We start from the raw sequence: 20,341 nt of genomic DNA, 5'->3' as shown, positions 1-20,341 counted from the left end.
TAGATTTTGGGACACAAGATGGCAGTCACCAGCACCCTGCAAGCCAGTCCAATTCAGCCCCTGCTGCTACCACACTCATAAATATTTGAGATGCTAAATCACTGTTTGTAAATTGCCACAGGCCATGCATGGAATGAAATGGACTTCAGAAATGTAGTTAGATCAACTCATTTAAACTAAAAATTAATATGAATACTGTAAATCAAGCTTTCATTTATGTAGCATTTAAATTAGTATTATGATAAATCCAGAATAGGTAATGCCAGCAAATATCATATTACTGTGTGCAATATAAAAATGCTCTGGGGACTATTGAATACTGTTCCTTGGCTTTAAAACAGATGAATTCATCAGTTCATTGAGAACTGATTAACCCCATATATAGATAATACCAGACGAAAGGGACACCATGATAGAAACAGAGTTGTAAACTCCTCAATTGATTAAATAATTACAGTTTGAGGGGGAAGCAGTGTTTTAAATATATTCTGTTTCAGCTTTCACAAAATTGGCCCCAATCCTACCAGCTATTCCACACAGGCAAAGGGGATTGCCTGCAAGGATCCAGCTGTAGGATCAGGGACTTGTTTTCCAAATCTCTCATTCATTTCACACTGTCCTTAACATTTGGTAACATCAAAATCTGACTCCCTGGGCTTAAATCTTGACTTTGGAACTCTTCTCTTAGTTAACTAATGCATATATCTAAAATGATACAAATACACTTTTTGACATTTCCCATTTATTTATTGCTTTTCCTTTCTTCTATATGCCAACGTATACGGATTTTCTGGGGAAAATCTTGTTTTATATTGGTCCTAAATAAAGTTTACAAGAGAGGCCTCTTAATGTACACGGTTAACGTGAAAACAAACCATTCCTCAGGTCAGTTTTAATTAAAAGGATACCCTCTGAATTTATTTGTCCCAAAATTCAAAGGGTGAAATCCTGGCCCCAATGAAGGCAATGGCCAAATTCCTATTGACTCACAGGTTCCATCCAAAGATCATAAGAAGAAAACTTCAATGAAAACTAGTTGTTGTTAAACAAATAAATATTCCTCTACAAAGCAATAAGCCAAAATACTGTATCAAAGGAACCTAAACGTGAAATTGTGACTATAAACAAAAGTGATACTGACTTCATTGATTGTCGTCATCGAAGCTGAGAGAAATGCAAAAGGTAAACAAAGAGCATAAAAAGGATGAATATATTAGACTGGATTCTGCACCGCTGAAGACTCAATGCAAGGGTGGCACTTGGAGGTATAAAATGTTGTATTTATCTCAATGTGCTGTTAAATCTCAAACCTAGGTATTACAATTAAATATCAATATATCTTAGTAAACTACTGATGGTTTTAGTAAAAACATCCAGCATGTGTGCTTATCCCACAATCCCAAACGTATACCATAGCTTCCTAGGTACTAGTAACCCAAATACTCAACTGTTAGACAATTTCTAAAATACACTGACAATACCACCATCTGTGGCATGTTGAAAAGTGAAACTGTGAGGATAGCATAAAATACACTGAAATTAATAGAAAAATAAATAATATAGAGGCTCCTGTACTGCATGTATTTTTCATTTTCAAATCTCATGCATCTCAATTAAAATATAGGTTTTAGTGAAACTGTCGAAGAATTTCCTATCTTCTGCACCACAGTGCTGCAGAATCCAGGGATTTTGCTGCAGATTTTGAATCCAGCTTGCCACATTGTATACTGCTTGCTATTTTGCATGAAGCTACTTGTGGAAGGAGATAGTCATAGGAAATGGAACTCTATTAGTTACTATTTTTTGTTAATAATATCTCTTGGGAATGTATTTTATATGCTTGTCAGCAATCTATATTATAGTCCTCAGTGGTACTTAGCAGATGTATCCTTCTGACAAAATCTATTAATGTATTATCTTATGAAAAATTTATTCTGTTGAATGAATAAAAAGCTTTGCTTAGTAATCGAATATTGACAAACAATGAACTAGGTTATGATGTGTCATTAATATGCTCCTTAAGTCAGCTTTCTGCTTACACTCAAGAAGAGTATTAATAACCTAAATAAAACATGCCCTAGAGTGCCTTTATACAAAAGTGAAACCTTTCTTTAATGGATCACCTAGGGGACCATCAAAAATTGATTGCTTAATTGTGCTTAACAAATGGCTGATCCAAAGTTTATTGTAAAGTTGAAAACCTTGGAAATGCTCTAAAGCAGTGTCATCAAAAGCAGAGCTGCCCACTGGACATCTCGTTCCTCCAAGCAGGTTTCACTTCAATTACCCTCTCCCATTTAAGACACTACCAAATAACTTTTTGCCACTGAAACCCAGGTTGGGCCCCTAAGATCCAGCTGTGAATCATTTGTCCACACTTAATGAGCAAAAGTGATTAACTTAGAGAGATAGCAGTGAGTACAATATGGTCTTTTGGTTTTCTGGTAAATAGCTTAACTTCTCAAAAAATGGTCTGAAAATCGCAGGCAGAAATGCTGTCTGCCAGGTTCCCATGTAACAGTTATGCCAGTGCTACCATGACCCTCTGCCCTTTACAATAAGAACATAATGGCTATATTGGGTCAGACCAATGATCCATCTAGCCCTGTATCCTGTCTCGGACTGTGGCCAGAGCTTCAGGGGAAGTGTACAAAACAGGGCAATTTTGGAGAGATCCACGGCAGTCAGAGCTTTAGAGTTGCCCTAGGCATTGGGTTACATCCCTGATCATCTTGGCTAATAACTGTTGATTGACCTATTCTCAGTGACCTTATCTAGTTCTTTTTTTAACCCAGTTATTCTTTTGGCCACCAAACATCCCATGGCAATGAGTTCCACAGGTTAGTTGTGTGTTTGTGAAAAAGTAGTTCCTCTTGTTTGTATTCAATCTGCTTCCTGTTAATTTCAGCAAGTGACCCCTAGGTTTTGTATTATGGAATAGAGTAGATAACACTTATCTATTCACTTTTTCCACACCACTCATAATTTTATAGACCTCTACCCTACGCCGTTCCCCCCATCTTCTCTTTTCTAAACTGAACAGCCCTTATCTTTTTAGTCTCTCCTTGTACGGAAGCCATTCCATGCCCTTTATCATCTGTGTTGCCCTTCTCTGTTCCTTGCCCAGTTATTGTTTTTGAGATGAGGTCACCAGAACGGGTCACAGTATTCAAAGAGTGGGCGCACCATGGCTTTCTACGGTGGCACTATGTTATTTTCTGCTTTATTTTCCATCCCTTTCCTAACACTGCCTAAGAGTGTTCGCCTTTTTGACCACTGCTGCGCATTGAGCTGAAATTTTTGGAGAACTAACCACGGCGATGCCAAGATCTCTCTGGAGCAGTGATGGTGAATTTACACCCCACTGTTCTACCTGGCATTATTTTTCCAGATGTGCATCACTTGGCAAGGCTCACTGCTGGATTTCAATGGGGCCCAGGGGCCTGCCCTCAGCAGGGAGGTAACAGCAGCCCCCCCTCGCCACCCCCTTGCTGTTTGCACCAGGTCCCACTTTCCCCAGCGCCTCCCCTCTACCTGGCACCCCCCCCCAACAGCCCATTGGCCTAGGCCAGCGGCCCACAGGGAGCAGGTCGGCAGGGGGCGGAGCGTCCTCTTGACGTCACTCCGCGCCGCTCCAACCAGCCAGCGGGTGTCCCCCCCTCCCCGCCCCGAGAGGGGAGTCGCGCCGGGGGCGCCCTAGGCGGCGGCCAATGAGGAGCGGCGGCACGCCGGCAGGGCACGTGGCCAATGGGGAGCGCTGTTACGTGGCTGCTGGCCGGCGGGCCGGGACCGCTCTCTCTGCGGCGGGAGCCGTGGTGCCTGCTCGCGCGGCAGCCGCGCAGCGCCCTCCTGGCCGGGAGGTGAGGCTGGGACTCCCGGGCCGGGCGCGCTGGTCAAGGCGGGGGCGTCCTGGCTGCTCATCACGGGCACGCCGGTGTGCGGCTGCAGCGGGGCCCTGCGCCGGCCAGGGGGTGTCCCCCTGCAGTGCCCGGCCTCTCCTCCTCCTCCGTACCCGCCCTGGGGCTGCAGCGCCCCGGCGTAGCGCCGCGCTGCTGTGTGGGGAGCCACGGGCCTTGCGCCGCTCACCGTGGCTGCTGGGCGTGGGTCGCCTGCCGGAGCCGTGAAAGCCGCCTGGGCAGGGAGGCGCCCTGCACCGCGCTGGAACCGGCTGCCGGCTGTGCGGGCGCTGGAGCTCCCCTCTAGCCCTGGGGCGGCGATCGGGGACCCCTGGAGCCGGAGCGGGCACGTGGGCCTTCTGGCAGCGGCATTGACCCTGACTGTTCTCCCCAGCAGTGGGGTGGCCGCCCCCACCGCTCCCGGAGGCAGCGATGGAGCCGAGTACAGCGGAGTTAAGACTTTTCCAGCCTAAATATGCTTTTACTCCTCCATCCGCCCCAAGAGAGCGAACAGGAGCAAAGGGGAAGGGCAAATGGGGGTGTAGCTGGTGCAAGAAAGATGGTGAAGGAGCCACGGAAGCCACAAGGCCAGGGGGAGTGAGGAAGGGTATACGTCATGTTCATCAGCAACCGCTGCTGAGATTTCCTTTAACACTTGCTTTCTTATTATTCTCTGTATGGTAGATGGAGACTCTCAGGAGCTGTGTGTGTACCAGGTCTGGTGGTGGTTTGGGAGTGGGTACCTGTGGGGAGGACAGTTTCCTGTATTTTGCTTATGGCAGTAACCTGCTTCGGGAGAGGATCCTGCTAAAAAACCCATCTGCCACTTTCTATGCTGTAGCCAACTTGCAGGTCTGTATCTATGGGAGAGATGGAACCCTGTATTCCCCTTTCCTTTAAGGCTACATTTCTTTGGCACATATAATTCTGTGTTTTAATTATGGTTTCAGGAATTTGGGGAGGAGGCATAGCAGCTACATTAGGGAAAATGTTTGTTACATTTCACTAACACTTAATTTTACTTTTAAGCCTGTAGAATATGGAAGTACGCTTTGTGAAGCTCTAAGCTTGTGTCTGAACATGACCTGAGTAGAGCTGGTGCTGCCTTCATCCCACTGCTTCACAGGCTACCTGAATTGAAAATACTTTTGGCAGGGACACTGTGGGCACCAAACGGCATGTAACTGAAAAAGTTCTGGGTGTTTAGAGCCCCTCCTACATAGCCTTAAATGCTTTACACTTAAACTGGCCACTGGAGACTCTCAAAGCACTTGGCAAACATTACTGAATTAAGTCTCACATGTATGAGTGAGAGAAACATTATTATGCCGATGGTTACAGATGAGGAAACGGAGGCATAAAGCCTTAAAGGGACTTACCCAAGGTCACCCAGGAAGCTCATGGCAGAGCCCGAATGTAAAACCTGGATCGCCTGACTTCATGTGCGGTGTTCTAATGAGATCATCCCTTACCCTTCATAATGCTGCTTATTTATCAGTTCTAATCTATTTGACGTTTGGAATGTAACCCCATTGCCCCCAAAATCAAGTTTTCCAGTCATCTTGGCTATCATGAACTTCTCATCTTTTAAATGCATCTAAAACTGGGCATCCAGTCGATATCAGACCCAGAGTCAGGGTCATGTAGTTTATCCTCCAGGGGGCAGACTGGAATCAGTTTTGGTGAAGATCTTTGCATTAACCCTTTGAATGAATTTCAGAAATAATAATGGAAGGTGACTAAAACTCTACAAAGCCTGATTGGCTAAGAGTTGCATCCATTTTTTTAAAAACAACCAGTGTTAGCAGATCAAATGTTGTTAAACCTATGAGGAAAATTGTGCTGAAGTTGTACATTTAGCAGGTTCTAAACTATCAAACAGCATAAAGTGTAATGCAATGAAGACTTCAAAGAGCTCCTTGGAAAAATATTTTGCTACATAAAGGCACTTCTTCCCGAGAGAAAACTCCCACTGAAACCAGTAAGAGTTTGGCTGAATTAAGAGTGCTGGTTAGGACTTCATATGCCAGGATAAAGAGTGCCAAAAGATGTAAATGAGACATCTGAAAAAGAGAGCTTATTAGACCAAAAATTTTCATTAAGAGCTAGATAAGCTCTCATAATCAAGACATTTTTACTTTAGTCCATCAAGTTACTAACTTCTCGTTTTTCTTATGCCTCAGTATTGGAATATGTCTGGTATTCTTTGAAGGTTCTGCCATTCAAATTGATGCGGCACACACATGTCCACAAATTGCACTGAGGCTGGAATTACTTACTCTGCAGTTTCGTCCTGGACAAACTGGTGGCTGAAAGGAAACTGTGACAACTCAGTTTTCTGGCAGATAAATAGACGGGAGCAAGTCTCTCCTTCCCCAGGGATAGGGTGGTTTTTAGTATCTCTTTCAGAGCCAGGCCTAGCACAGTTCAAGGCTTTTTAAGCTGTCTTGTCTGGGCATAAAGGGAGCTTTTCGTCAGTGAATTGCAACTTCACGTTTCTTGCAAAAACATGGTTATTTTGCTGGCTTCACTGGAAGCGTGAGTGGATTATAAACGGAACATAGTGACACACGGGTATTTTTTATCATTTTTTATCATTTTTACTTTGACCTCAGATTTTACTAGTAATCTTGGTACTGACATTGATTTGTTTACAATATCTGACTTAATCTGAAGGTATCACTTTAATGTTAATCACCAAAACTCAGGCCATGTCTACACTGACACTTGTGTCGGCATAACTTTTTTGTTGCTCTGGAGTGTGGGAAAAAAACAGCCCCGTGAGCAACATAAGCACTTGTGCACAGCACTGTGTCGGCCAGAGATGCTCTTCTGTGGACAGAGCAACCGCCGCTCGTTGAGCTGGTTTTATTATGTTGGTGGGAGAGCTCTCTCCAATCGGCATAACACAGCTACACGAGCGCTCTTATAGTGGTACAGCTGTGCCACTGTAAGCTTGTAAGTGTAGAGGTGGTTTTAGTGACCATGCCTTCCATAATTTTGGGATGCAGTAATCTTAATGGTCTAGCAGCTGGGATGTATTACTAAATTTTCATTGAATTTGCTGAACAGCTATCAAATGTTAGTATATAAAGTTTTCTTACACAATATTTATTATTTAAAGCACCTTAGTGTAAGAATTTAATGTAAACTCCATGACAGTTAAATAAACTACCTTGCTCATTCAGATTTAAGCTACTGATCTAAAGATTTCCAGTATAAAAGATCTTAACAGTTGCATCCTTTGTTCATATCAACATATCTATTTGAATGACTTGTGCATGGTGGTCTAGTGCCAACTGGAGGGAAAGGTGAACTCTATCAGAGGGGTCTGAAAGTTCCAAAGACTACTGTGATTAATATCAAATATATGGTCATAAGTGTACTCCTTCAACCACCAGTCTTCTGGCAATTAGAGCCTGATCATCTGAAGTGCTGAGCACTTTCAAATATCACTGATAAGTCAAAAATGCTCAGCCCATCAGAGGCTTCTCAGCACCTGGCAGGATCAGGCCCTGAAGGAGAAGATGAAAGTAGCAAAGTGCAGTATCTCTAACAAAAGAATGTTGTGTGAGACTTTTTGCCGAGTTGCAACCTTCAGTTTGTTTACTGACTTTCAGGTTATGCAGTAAGTATGTTATGTAGCAATGCAAGTTAACTGTTCTGATCTGGCTCCCAATTTCTGGTTGTTTAGAACAGATCTATGAGCTGTGCAGTGTGCTAACACAGGCTGCTTTTGATCCATTGCTCCATTCTGATTGTTATACTGTGTTTCAAAAAGAACGGAGATCTCAGAATGAAAAGGCATTACACAGATTAACAGTTGACTTCTGATAATTTCTGTACAGTGAAACCAGGTAAGGCTGATGAGACAAAACCAGCCTTGGAATAAAAGGTTAAGAATGCTGACTAGGAGTGTTAGCTTTCACAGAGAGAAGTAAGATATCAGTGTGTAAAGTGAAGCAATCTGAACTTTGGGGGCGGGGCTGAGGGAGTGGAAATGAGTGGTTATGGTAAATGGACAAGAGAAAATAAGGAACACAAGCAAAAAAACAACTAAAATTGGATCAGCATTTAGGAGAGGGGCAAAAAAATTAAGGGCATGAGCCCAAGTCGTGCCCAGAGCCTTTATTGCTGTTAACGCCCATAGGCACAGGAGATGCTGAGCATCTTACAGAATGAAGTCCAAAGTGGTCTTAGAACAAAACAGGAAAAGCTTCAGAAAGGATCGAAAAATAATTAATTTTTCTTAGAGTATCATCAATGGGCTCAGTTCTGTACAAAACCAGAAAGACCACCTCTTTAAGGGAAGGAGGGCTCAATCCTGCAAACATTTGCCCATGTCTGTAACTTTATGCCTGTGACTTCAGTGGGATTACTGGCGTGCATACAATTACTCATGCTTGAGAGTTTGCAGGATCTAGCCTGGAGTCTTGAGTGATATACAAGAATCTGGTGACCCTTACACTCTGAAATCACTTTGTAGCAACTCATGGAATGGCTGAGGATTAGCATTCACGTAGGTATATTTCTGTTTTAGAGAGCATTTTGAGAAAAATTGCCTTTTGGAGGGTTTAGTTGCACCCTCTTATATATGGGGCATATTTTGTAAAACCACCTGTTGCATCCTCATGGCTTATTGAAGATCAGACAAGAACCTCCAAAGTGTGAATTTATTTTTTTTAAGCCCTTCAAATTTCAGAAATATTTTTAAAGATTGAAAAACATATTTGAGCAGATCTGTGAGCGGTAGCTCACTTCAGAAATTAAAAACCTTAACAACTAAAAACACTTTAAAGGGACATCAATTTGAAATATAGTCACTTTAAATAAAGGAGGGGGTCGCAGCTTAAAAGTAGTTTAAAGAACTTTGCTTGTTCTTGAGTGACCTAGTCACTGGTGTTGGTACCATTAGTTTTCTTACTTTTCTTTAGAACGTCTCTCTACACTGCTGCTGGATGAAAGGCCCACACAAACTGGAGACTGGCTGACAACTGATTAGTCACTCACCATTTCCATGATGTGCTGAGTGCTGTCTGATGCCCAAAGTAAAACTGAAAAAAATAGAAGGAAAAGTTTTTCCTGTATTTTATTTTACAGGAAACTTTATAGCAGGGGTCTCAAACTCCGTTTACCTTAGGGCCAGTGCCAGTCCTCAAATCCTCCCAGCGGGCCAATAATGTCACTGAAGATGGTGTTCAGAAAGAAAACGTTTATATTGTATTTTTTATTTCGAATTTCTTAGAAATAATAAAACTGTCCTACAAGTTTATACAATTCCTCACCTGCTAGAGAGTTTTTAGTGTTTGCCAGACACCTGGCAACACTTCAGTTCTGTCAGTTTGTTGATGTTTGGCCTTAGTGATTGAGCATTTGAAACCTTCAGGATTGCAGCAAGGTGTGCATCAAATAGTTCCGTTCGGTATTTTGACTTGTTTATATTCACTGTGGGGAAAAAAGTGACACTGCCTCCATGGCTGACTCTGCCTGGCAACTAGTGATGCTGCCTCCGTGGCTGACTCTGCCCGGAGACTAGTGATGGTCTCTCTGTCCCTCTCCCCCAGCCAATAGGAGCTGCGAAGGGCAGTGCCTGCAGCAGACATTGCCGGCAGCGTGGCTGCATGTGTCTCCTCTGCGGGCTACAGTGGGGAGGTTCTCCAGCAACAGACGGCCCGTGGGCCAGGACTTTGAGACCCCTGCTCTATAGTAAAATTAGGTTTTACTTGTGAAAACAGGAGGTATGTGAGTTCTAAAAGAATCTCAATTTTGCACCTACAATGGGTTTAAAAAAAAAATCAGATGAAAATATCCCTTAAAAGTCTCTCACCTATTGTTCTTACAGGTAACACCCAAGAATATTCTAACTGAAGAATTAGAAACTTTTTTCAGTTTACTTTGTGCATTTGATAGCACTTTCTGCCTACTCACTTTTGGTGGTCAGTTTCAGTTCCTTTCTTTTCTCATATGCTAGCATCATGACTTCTCACATGCTGGGGCAGCTCAGATGCATGCTCTTCCTTACGCCCTTCAAGAGGGTGTTCACAAGTAACAGCAGCACCAAAAGCTGAGAAGGAATAAGCAGGTGACAGGCATGTACATGGAGAGGAAGGGAACAAAGAGGAGTACTGGGCCCTAACAGGTTTGGTGCTGTGGCTCTCAGGCTCACCCAAAAAACCCTTCTAAACCTTTGATGGGCAGCAGAAAACCATTACAGAAACAGGATTTAACTTCAGAGAGTCACTGACATCCCTTTAACATTACTGTATTGTATTTAATGTAGAATGTATCTATTATATTGAGATGAGGTTGTGGCTCTTTCTCTGCCAGTCCCATTTGCTAGTAACTCTTGTTAGTTGTTTGGCCTAAAAAATAGAGAGATACCCAGATCTGGGCTCAAATTTCACAGTGCAGCTCCATCATCACTAATAATGAACCTACCATCCCTTTCTTCCTTCCCCAAACCCATTTTTTTTTTCTTGGGGCCTGATGAAACTCCCACTGAAGTCTGCAGAAAGTATCCAGTTGATCCCAGTCAGAGCTGGATCACATCCTTAATGAAGGAAAAGTAACTCTGCTGGCTCTTCTTGTAGACTTTGCTTAAGCTCATAATTTGTGAAGAAAACCCATATCACTGAGTTTAAGTGGAAATTGATCATTTGTATTGATTTAATTTGCAGGATTTTAAACTCGTTTTCGGCAATCATCAAGGCAAACCAAGTTCTTACTGGCATGGAAGTACAGCTACCATTGTTCGAAGCCCTGGAGATGAAGTGTGGGGAGTAGTGTGGAAAATGAACACTAGCGATTTAAATTCGCTGGATAAGTAGGTGCATTCTAATGTCTTGTGTCACCTTAGAAAGCAAGCCAAATGCAATGGTTATTTTTCAGTAATCAATGTGGTGGGTTTGTGTTGGATCAGGGAGAACATTGGATTCTAAAACACAAATTTAACTCCAAAATTATCTCTAATGCTTTGGAAGCTGATAAACTTAACATTGCTTAAACTTGAGAAGCAAAAAAACTTTAAAGAAGGGCTTTGATATGAGGAGAGGATTCTGAACTGTTGGATTGAACTTAAAATTCATGTCAGTCACTAAAAAATTGTTGTAATCTCTTTCCATATTTGCTAATTATCAAAGCTCTTTGAGCAAGGTTTTCTGCCTTTGCAGCCCAATATCTGTTTTGTTCTGCAGTGGAGAGGAGATGATACTGAGTTTGACATTGTGATTTCTATGTCAGTAGACTGATATGAGCACCATATTGGGACTTCATCTTGGGCTCCAGCAGGAGGAAGATGAACTGGGCTGTGTAGTAGAGAACTAGCTCTCCCATGCTAGCAAAGGGAGCTCTTGGAAAAGCCACTAATACAGTAATTTTCTAAGTTTGCAACAGATTTCAAAATGTTCACTTTGAAGTTAGTCACAACTATAAAGTAACTAGGGAGTAGAATAGGAATCTCTTGTGGCAGTTAAATGAGGAGCATGGGAACTGTGACGATTCAGTTGTCCCTCCCAGCGCAAACCTGTCCTTCCCCTGTTCAGTGACAACTTAGATAGCTCTGTCACCTATCAAATTGCTTGCCTGCCTGCCTGCATGCTGGAGAGCATTGAGGTAGTACATGGCTAAGAACCTCAGAAAATCATCCCTCTCATTTGCAGATACCTTAATAAGGATTTAGGAGCCTAACTTTAGACACTGTTTGGAAACTTTGGCCAGAGTTCTGTACTTCTTGTTTTATTACAGCTCTTAGTGGCCTAGTCTATAAAACTGAAATTTCAATTTGCACGTTAATGGTGTGTGAGTCTGAATCTGCACGGGGCTGAGTGCTCTCAGCCGCCATTGACTTCAGCACCTCACAGGATCAGGCCCATTGTGAATGCTTTCAGGATATGAAGAATAAAATTCATGTTACAAAGTTTAGTTTGGAGACATTGGAATTAGATTAAATCTGAGCAGTAAATTACCTTGTGTACTTCTCACTGGGGAGAAGTCCTCACTCTTTCTCCTACCCAATTCTCTGCACCTTACTGCTCCCACTAGTGATCATACTATAGATCCTGTCTCTTTTCTACAACATCTTAACTTGCCATGCGTTCCTGAAACCTAAAATATCTCACAGAGCTAAAGATCCCATAGCTATTTCTGTCTGTGAGGGAAGATACTGCCTTACCAGCACTGTCAGGAAAGAATAGGTTGATTGGTAAATAATTGTAATTTGTACTGTGGAGTTTTAAATCACTTTTAATGCTAGTGAAAGGTACCTGATTGGCAGCCCTGGAGACTCAACTGTTCTGACTCAACAGAAAAGTTACAGGATGGGCATTAGCATTGCTGGCTTGCTCCCCCAACAGTTCACGAATAGGTCCTAAAGGTGATCTTCGAAAGGAAAGAAACTGGATTTGTCCTCTTTGCTTCTTTATGACCTATAAAGAAAACATGATTTAAAAAAAAATCTAGTGCTAGTCTTTTCACTCGATATTCAGGTTTGATCTACCCCATCTTCCTAGTGATCTGGTATAATTATGATGGAGTAACCATGAAGTGAAAAGTGATAGGAAACTATTTTTATCAGATGTTAAAAATTTGCTTTTTGTGTGTTAATGTAAACTTTTTCCCTTTCTGCACTCCTTGCCCTCTAGAAATAATTACTAGGATTTCTACCTGTTAAAATGCTTATGTTCGCTTTTGTTCTGATAACATGGCAGCGTTTAAGGACTATGGTCCCGATCCTGCAAAGGCTTACATTATGTCTACACTATGGACCTTACAGCGGCACAGCTGTACCTCTACAGCTGTGCTGTTGTAAGGTCTCCTGTGTAGCTGCTCTTTGCTGACAGGAGAGAGCTCTCCTGCCAGCATAATTAAACCACCCCCAAGGAGCAGCGTTAGCAATGTTGGAAGGAGAGGCTCTCCTGCCGACATAGCACTGTCCACACCAGCACTTTTGTCGGTGAAACGTATGTTGATCAGGGGTGTGTTGTTTTTTTTCCACACCCCAGATCGACAAAAGTTTTGCTGACAAATGTGCTAGTGTAGACAAGGCCTTAAATGTGTAGAGTTAAGCACAGACATCAAATAGTCCTGCTGAAATCAGTGGGACTGTTTGCACTTTGTAGTTGCACACATTTGTAAGTGTCTGCAGGATTGGGACATAGTTATAGCTCAAATAGATTAATTTTCCTTATGTTATGTTGGATTATTAAACCTGAAAAATCCAGTTTTGCTTTTTACTGTGTGTGTTCACTTTTTGCACTTTTTCTCAGCATGGACAATGAAAGTAGTCTTTGTTACTTCTGTTTTTGGATAATGTGTAGTCAATTTCACTTTTAGCTAGTAAATGAGGAACTAAATCATACAATGCTTGGATTGCAAACAAAGGAGAGGGATCTTTGTGTCTTTGCTTTCCTTGGTATTAAACTTCTTGGAGGCACTTCTCTTGATTGTAAGTTTTTGGAGGTTTTGTCTTAGCCTAAAATTTACATTTCATAAAGTTTGTTTGACTTGACACTTTTTCTTTTAAATCCCAGCAAAAGACACTATTGGCCTTTCATCTTTTTCCCCCTGCGATGACCCAGAAATCTGTTTCTAAAGTTTACATTCTGTTTGTTTGTAGACTGCAATCATGCTGTTAGTTTCATGCAGGCATATGGGTCTGCCTGCAGTGAGCCAGCTGGGGCCATACTCTGCTAGTATGTTAAATCACTTGTAAAAGTGATTAATGTTTTCATTTGAAAATATAATTTGTCAGGTACTTGGATACCATTGTGATCAATACTGTTAAAACTTAGACAGGGTATTCTAATTGGTCACATTTTTACCTGTCATGTTCAGCTAAGCAGTTAACTATCTTATCTAAATTCTGTCCCTGATCTCATGACACTTCAACTAAATTCACCCATTACTGTAGCCAATTTATTTAGATTTGTATTAGAAGCTAATTTTAACTCTTTAGCACTTTTTTTTTTTAATCCGCTGTCCTCCCCTCGCCCTTGGGCAAATCTTTCTTTTGAAAGAAACTAGTTATGGCAGGTCTAGATATAATCTTGTAGCTCATTACTATTGTGCAAGTTCTACATACAAATTATGAGGTCTGGGCATGTTATTGGCAGTGCTGGGTTGTTCACAAGGATGTGCTTTGCCCGAGAACTTTAGGAGTTTCCTCACTTTAGAATGATCTCTCTTTTAAAAATAATTAAAGGGGCAAGGTAAAATTTTTCAATTGTTTCATTATCAAAGTGGAAGTGACTGATCCTGGCATTGTCTTTAATTCTGATAATTTCATTGTGTGCATATTGTGGATTATCAAATTTTATTTATATAACAAACATTAACTGATTCACAGGAGGTGTAGAAAGTAATGTTACTGTTAACTTGCATGGTTACAGGGATAGATTTGCTGTTACACTATTTGTTCTGGATCTAAAAAATAAGCCAATTGTGGTATTCACTTTTTTATTTCAGTACTCCGAGATACAAGTACTGATCAAAATTATTGGAATACATTAATATTACTCAGTACTACAGCTGAAAAGCCACCTTGCATTTAACATGCTAAAACTCACCTATTCAAATACATGTTAGTTTTCTCCCCTGTATTGGTGGTTCAGAATGAAAAGAAATGTTTTGATTCTTTACAGGCAAGAAGGAGTTGAAGATGGTATTTACATTCCAATAGAAGTTAACCTTCCAACGCAAGAGGGAAAAGTACTGACCTGTCGAAGTTATCAGATGAATGATTGTGTTTGTGATCTCCCATCACCACAGTATAAAAAGGTAGGCATCATCTAAAAAGAGCATGAACTGAAGTGGATATTGTATTACTACTTGCCACTTAAAATAGTCTCTTACAACAGGATTTGCTACATAGCATAGTCCCTTAAAACAGCATTTCAGTTCTTTCCAAATGTATCAAACCAATACATCCCTAGTGTTAGTCTGCTGACTTCAGTGAAACTAAACCAAAGGTAAATCTGGCCTATTGTACATAAAGCATGTGCTCTCGCCCATGAATTGCTTCATCCTCAACTCATTTGCAGCCACCTGGGAGGTGGTGTCAGTTGCTCAAAAGCACTCAGCAACTTTACAACATAGTTTGGGACAGAAAAGATCACTGTACTCAACTGAAGCCACAAAGGGAATTTCACTGGACAGAACTTAGCGTCCTGACCTGGAATCTGGCAAGGACATAGATATTAGTATCTCCGCTCTTGTAGAAAGTGCCATAGAATCTTTAATGACTACAGGAAGTTAGTCTCTTGGCTTGACCCCTCCAACATCACAGGCCCTGTAACACTGTTCTGGGGCATTGGTCTAGTACTCCTTAGCATATGCACAGCATGCCTCAAGTGGCACGTGACCAGGATTCATCACTGAATTTGGACTGCTGGTTGGATCATTCGCTTCCCTGGTTTGGGCCGGGAGCGTGACCTGTACACTGATCTGTCCCCCCTGCTTTAGTACGGATTTGGAAGAAAAAGTTCCATGTGCGCAGTCACCAACACCACTCTGCAGCGCACTGAGGCTTTTTGGAGGTGTGCCTAAGCACTGAGCAGTCCTGACTTGCTTAGCTGGTGAGGTCTGAGGCCCTATCCAGAGATGGTGTGGCTACATGTCTAGAAACGTTTAGCTAATCAGGATTACAGATAAAATCAACAAGTTACCATAGTGACTTTCTACTGAAAATAACTAACTGGGCTTGATTCTTTAACCCCTATGCATATGTCACTCCTTTTGACCCAGGGGTCCATCCATATGGATCAGCTTGCAGGATCAGAATCTGTTTTTTGTTAAAGAACGCTAACCCACGCACCGCTATTGTGCTGGCCAGCCATCGCTCCCCCTTATTTTTCTCCCAGATGGATCTTTTGGGCTATTTGAAGAAATACAACTATGCTAATACAAACATCAAGGTTGATAATTTATATATAGTCTGGGGCTCTCCTTGCCATACTGCATGTATACCAAGATAATGGAAAAACTGATCTTTTATTTGTCAAACAAAATTGTCCCTTACAAGTAAAACTTTACAAGGCAGTCATCTAACTGTCCACAGTGTAATATAATATAGTACTACATATGTACAGTTAGTCATGTATTTTTGTGACAAAACTGAAACAGTTACGGGAATTGTAACTTCCTGGCTTGTGTATTTAAATTCTCTGCCGTATGCTTGTTAACCTAGTCATTGTCATCACAATAGTATCTTGCTGCCTGAGCTTTTAAAACATGCATATATATCTGTTTATATTGGTAATTATATCTCATTGGCTCCCCTCTCTCAAAACAATTGTATTGTCCGGGGTTCAAACCAAATTTGACTCTTCGTTGTAGTCACATCAACTGTGACGCTGCCTTCTGTAAGGGAAGTGTTCTCTCGGTCTAATTCCTTAGGTTTTTTTATGGTTCTACCTTTTTCTCCTATATAAAAGGATTATATTTAAGAGGACGAGTAGGGCTGTTCATGTCATATGGCTGTGTCAGTGACTAAATGTGCTGGGTGTACATGTGTGTGGTACCTGGGATAAGGGGTTTTTATTTTTGTAACTTCCACCCCAGTAATTTCCTGTATTTTTGTTTTCACTTCCCGCAAATAGTTTTGGCTTATACAACACACTTTCATTTATCTTATGTGGGGGAAGGAAAACTTCAGTAAAATAAACAGTAGAGAAACTGTCTTCACTTATGCCACATCTAAATGGCTTCTTTGCTACTGTAGTTCTTAGTCACATTCACCACCGTCCATTCAAATTAGAAAGACCCAGCAGCTGTTGGTGCATCATCTCAGGATTTTTTTTAAAAACTCAAGCGTTCTAATTATTTCTCACTTAGAAGAACTTATGCTAAGGCTGGTTGAAGACTGAAATCCTATAACTTGAAGGTGGAAATTAATTTACTCCTGGGGGAATTTTGCACCAAAAAATTAAAATTTTTGTGCACAATATTTTAAAATTCTGCATATTTTATTTGTCAAAATAATGCAGTATAATCACTCTGGTTTCAATTATTTTGGTAATTTACAATGGATGGAAAATGGGAGTGGGAAGCATTGGAGGAAATCCCCAAACAGCCTTGCCTAATAGTAATGTAGCTAGGTTTCACGCTTTATTTTTAAAAAAGAAAAGGAGTACTTGTGGCACCTTAGAGACTAACCAATTTATTTGAGCATAAGCTTTCGTGAGCTACAGCTATGCTTAAATAAATTGGTTAGTCTCTAAGGTGCCACAAGTACTCCTTTTCTTTTTGCGAATACAGACTAACAAGGCTGTTACTCTGAAACCTGGCTTTATTTCTAGTTATTAGTCAACAAATATGTGCAGCCATATGCTCAGTGTTACATCATAGGTAACTAAGGAGCAAGTGAGGACTGGGGAATCAAACTCTCAATTTATATTGGCTACTGACCATTTCCAGAAAAGGAAGTAGAAAACAATTCATGGAACACATTTTGATAAGAAATTTTTTCAGTCCAAAAAGTTAGACCAATTTTAATCACTAAAGGAACTTAAGCATTTATAAAGGCCATACTGTCCTTTACACCACTCTGGCTATGTAAAGGAGTCTCTTAAAACTTTTACACCTGTTTTATATCCCTGGGGGAATTCACTAGGCAGGCAGGCTGCTACATTCTGCTCTGCTTGAGGGGACGGAGCCTGTCCCACATCTACCTCCTCAGAAACACTCTGAAGCCCTGCCCTTCCACGCATGCTACAATAGTGAGCGAGAGGCACAGAGTCTGTGTGTGTGTCTCTCTCTCTCCCATCACCTTAAATGGTACTATTTTTACACAAGTAAAGATTTGTGTGATCTAACTCTTTCATTGTAAAGTGATAAAAGTTTTTCTTTTAATTGTAGGTCATCTGTATGGGTGCAAAACAGAATGGCTTGCCAACTGCCTATCAGAAGAAATTAGAAGCTATAGAAACGAACAACTATGCAGGACCAGTATCAGTCTTTGAAGAAATTGAAGCTGCTATTAAAGAGAAGGAAACAACAACTCAGTAGAAAAGTATCCCCAAAATATTTCCAGTTCCATTTCCTTGCCTGATTTAATTCTATGGCCTGTGTTATACAGGAGGTCAGATTAGATTATCACAGTGGTCCTTTCTTGTCTTGGAATATACGAATTTTTCATTTTGATTTAGGCATCTGTCTTCTCGTTATACTGATTAGCAATAATTTCCTTCTTTGATAAAGAAGGGCAAACTTGACACATTTGTGTAGTTCAGTAAGGTATTGGATTGAATATGCAATTTAAAGTCCTGTTCTTGCAAAGACCTATGTATATGGTTAAATATATGCATCACATCTAAAGTTAAGCATGTGTAAACCTTTGCAAAGTTAAACTTAACTTTCTGTAGTTCTCATACAGTGCTGGCAAAGTTCATATAGTTCTTTAATGCATCTAAAAGCAGAAAGAACTAAAGAGAAAAGCCAGCTTGATAGTCATGTGCACATGCTACTGTGTTCTAGGATTAAGAGTTGCAGGATCAAGCTACAGTTCTCCAAGCAGGTTTAAAAAAACTTTTTTTTTCCAAATGTACATAAGGTTCATTGGGATGCAAAGCTGGGAATTAAGCTGATACCAATTTGGATTTTTACATATCTAACTTCTGTAGCAGGGGAGCTGAGAGCCATTGAACCAAACTGTAAACCCTGTATATAATGGAAACCTCTTCAAGCTGAGGCATGCGGAAGCACCCCTTGCACCACTAGTTCCAGCACCTATGTTCTGTAGAGCAAGATTTTTTTTTCTTTGTCCAGGAGGTGTATCCATTTGATTTTAAAAGTTAATCATTGGCTACTCTTTACCTTTTAGCTGTGCAATCACCCCCTGTATACCAATATGTCATGCCACTGGATACTGGTCACTTAAAAGCCAGTTTAACCAAGAAAAGAAAGGAATTTAAAACACAAATATTTTCCAACACATGCCCTTAAGGAAGTTACCAGTGAAGGACAGCATCCTACCTGTAATGGTGTACTATTTTGTGGTATTGCTAGGAGTGGATGAACCAAGTCAGATAAAATAACTCTCCTGAATGGATTTTTTTTAAAATTCTAAAGAGTTGGCTAACTACTTAATTTTTTTCTTTAAATCATTGAATGCCTTGAACTTCCTGACTTCTGCAGGAAGCAGACCTAAGGCTTGATGAAAGCCCATAGGAATCTTTTCATTCACCTCACTGGGTTTGGATCAGGTCCCAATAAAGAAACACTGAAGTCTCTCTGAATTGTAGCTGCAGCTTAGCTGGAATCAGAATATTGTAAGTCTTGCACAAGTTCCTAACCTTGTGATGCTTTCAGATTAAATTGAATGATTACTTCTGGGGAGAGGGGGCAATTGAACAACTTTGGGAAACACAACAACTGAATATTTTTTCTTTTGTATTTAAGATCTGTATGCAAAGGATTTGTCCTTGATATAAAGGGGATATGAGTTATCTTCAAAGTTACTATGTGATTGATTATGACATCTGACAATATGCACACAGGAACTGATAATTGACCTTGTCTTCCCCTCATAAACTTCCATATTGGACACGTGCCATAGCAGTGCACGTCACATCCGCATGTCATGTGAACATCTCCAAAGTTTATGCATTTCATTTGGGCCCCATCTAATTCCCATGTTCTCTGTGTGTAAAATATAAATATGTATGCACTGAAAGTTGGAGTAAATATAAAAGATTGCAGTTGCCAGATTACTTCTGTGTCTATACAGTGCACAGAAAATGAAAATTCCTCTTGATTCAAGAATGCTCAGTGTAGCTTGTGTAGGCTAAAGCTGTTTGCATGAATGCGTAAGTGAAAGTTGCCATATTGGGCATTGTTTTTTAATGCAACTGTAAATTAATCTATGTGCACTCTGTTTTTTAAATAAAGATTCTCCATAACTGTAAGAATGATTTTTGCTTAAGATTGTTTCATTTGAAATGTCCATCTTCAAAATTGTTACTTTAGCACAGGGGTGGGCAAACTTTTTGGCCTGAGAGCCCCATCTGGGTATGGAAATTATATGGTGGGCCATGAATTGCTCATAAAATTGGGGCTTGGAGTTCAGGGGGGGATTCAGGCTCTGGGGTGGAGCTGGGGATGAGAGGTTTGGGGTGCAGGAGGGTGCTCCGGGAAGGGGGTTGGGGCATGGGAGGATGTCAGGTACAGGCTCTGGGCAGCGCTTACCTAGAGCAGCTCCCAGAAGCAGTGGCATGTCCCCCCTCCAGCTCCTATGCAGCGGTGTGATGCTGGCCAGGAGGCTCTGTGTGCTGCCCTGTCCGCAAGTGCCACCCTTGCAGCTCCCATTAGCTGTGGTTCCTGGCCAATGGGAGCTGCAGAACCGGTGCTTGGGGCAGGGGCAGCGTGCAGAACCCCCTGGCTGCCCCTACATGTATGAGCTGGAGGGGGGAAATGCTGGTGCTTCCAGGAGCCACGTGGGGAGAGCAAGCCCC

General features: G+C 41.3%; 2 protein-coding genes across 3 annotated transcripts in view; one reads left to right on the top strand and one right to left on the bottom strand.

Annotated features, from left to right (window-relative positions):
* Positions 1-20,341, bottom strand: part of RPL14 (ribosomal protein L14) — a 247,912-nt gene that overhangs the window by 102,880 nt on the left and 124,691 nt on the right. The window lies entirely within an intron of this gene.
* On the top strand, positions 3,635-19,798 carry GGCT (gamma-glutamylcyclotransferase). Of its 2 annotated transcripts, none has more exons than XM_073333294.1 (5): positions 3,635-3,860; positions 4,581-4,748; positions 10,574-10,719; positions 14,534-14,669; positions 17,748-19,798. In XM_073333294.1, exons 1-5 carry the CDS (start codon positions 3,711-3,713, stop codon positions 17,895-17,897), a joined length of 750 nt encoding a protein of 249 aa, XP_073189395.1. In that variant the 5' UTR covers positions 3,635-3,710; the 3' UTR covers positions 17,898-19,798. The 2 variants fall into 2 exon arrangements, with proteins under 2 accessions (XP_073189395.1, XP_073189396.1); XM_073333295.1 differs by lacking the exon at positions 3,635-3,860 and adding an exon at positions 3,883-4,348.

The sequence above is a fragment of the Lepidochelys kempii genome, chromosome 2 (assembly GCF_965140265.1).
Source record: "Lepidochelys kempii isolate rLepKem1 chromosome 2, rLepKem1.hap2, whole genome shotgun sequence".
Taxonomy (NCBI): Eukaryota; Metazoa; Chordata; order Testudines; family Cheloniidae; genus Lepidochelys; species Lepidochelys kempii.
Note: the sequence above shows the minus strand (reverse complement) of the source record. Positions and strands in the feature narration are given on the sequence as shown.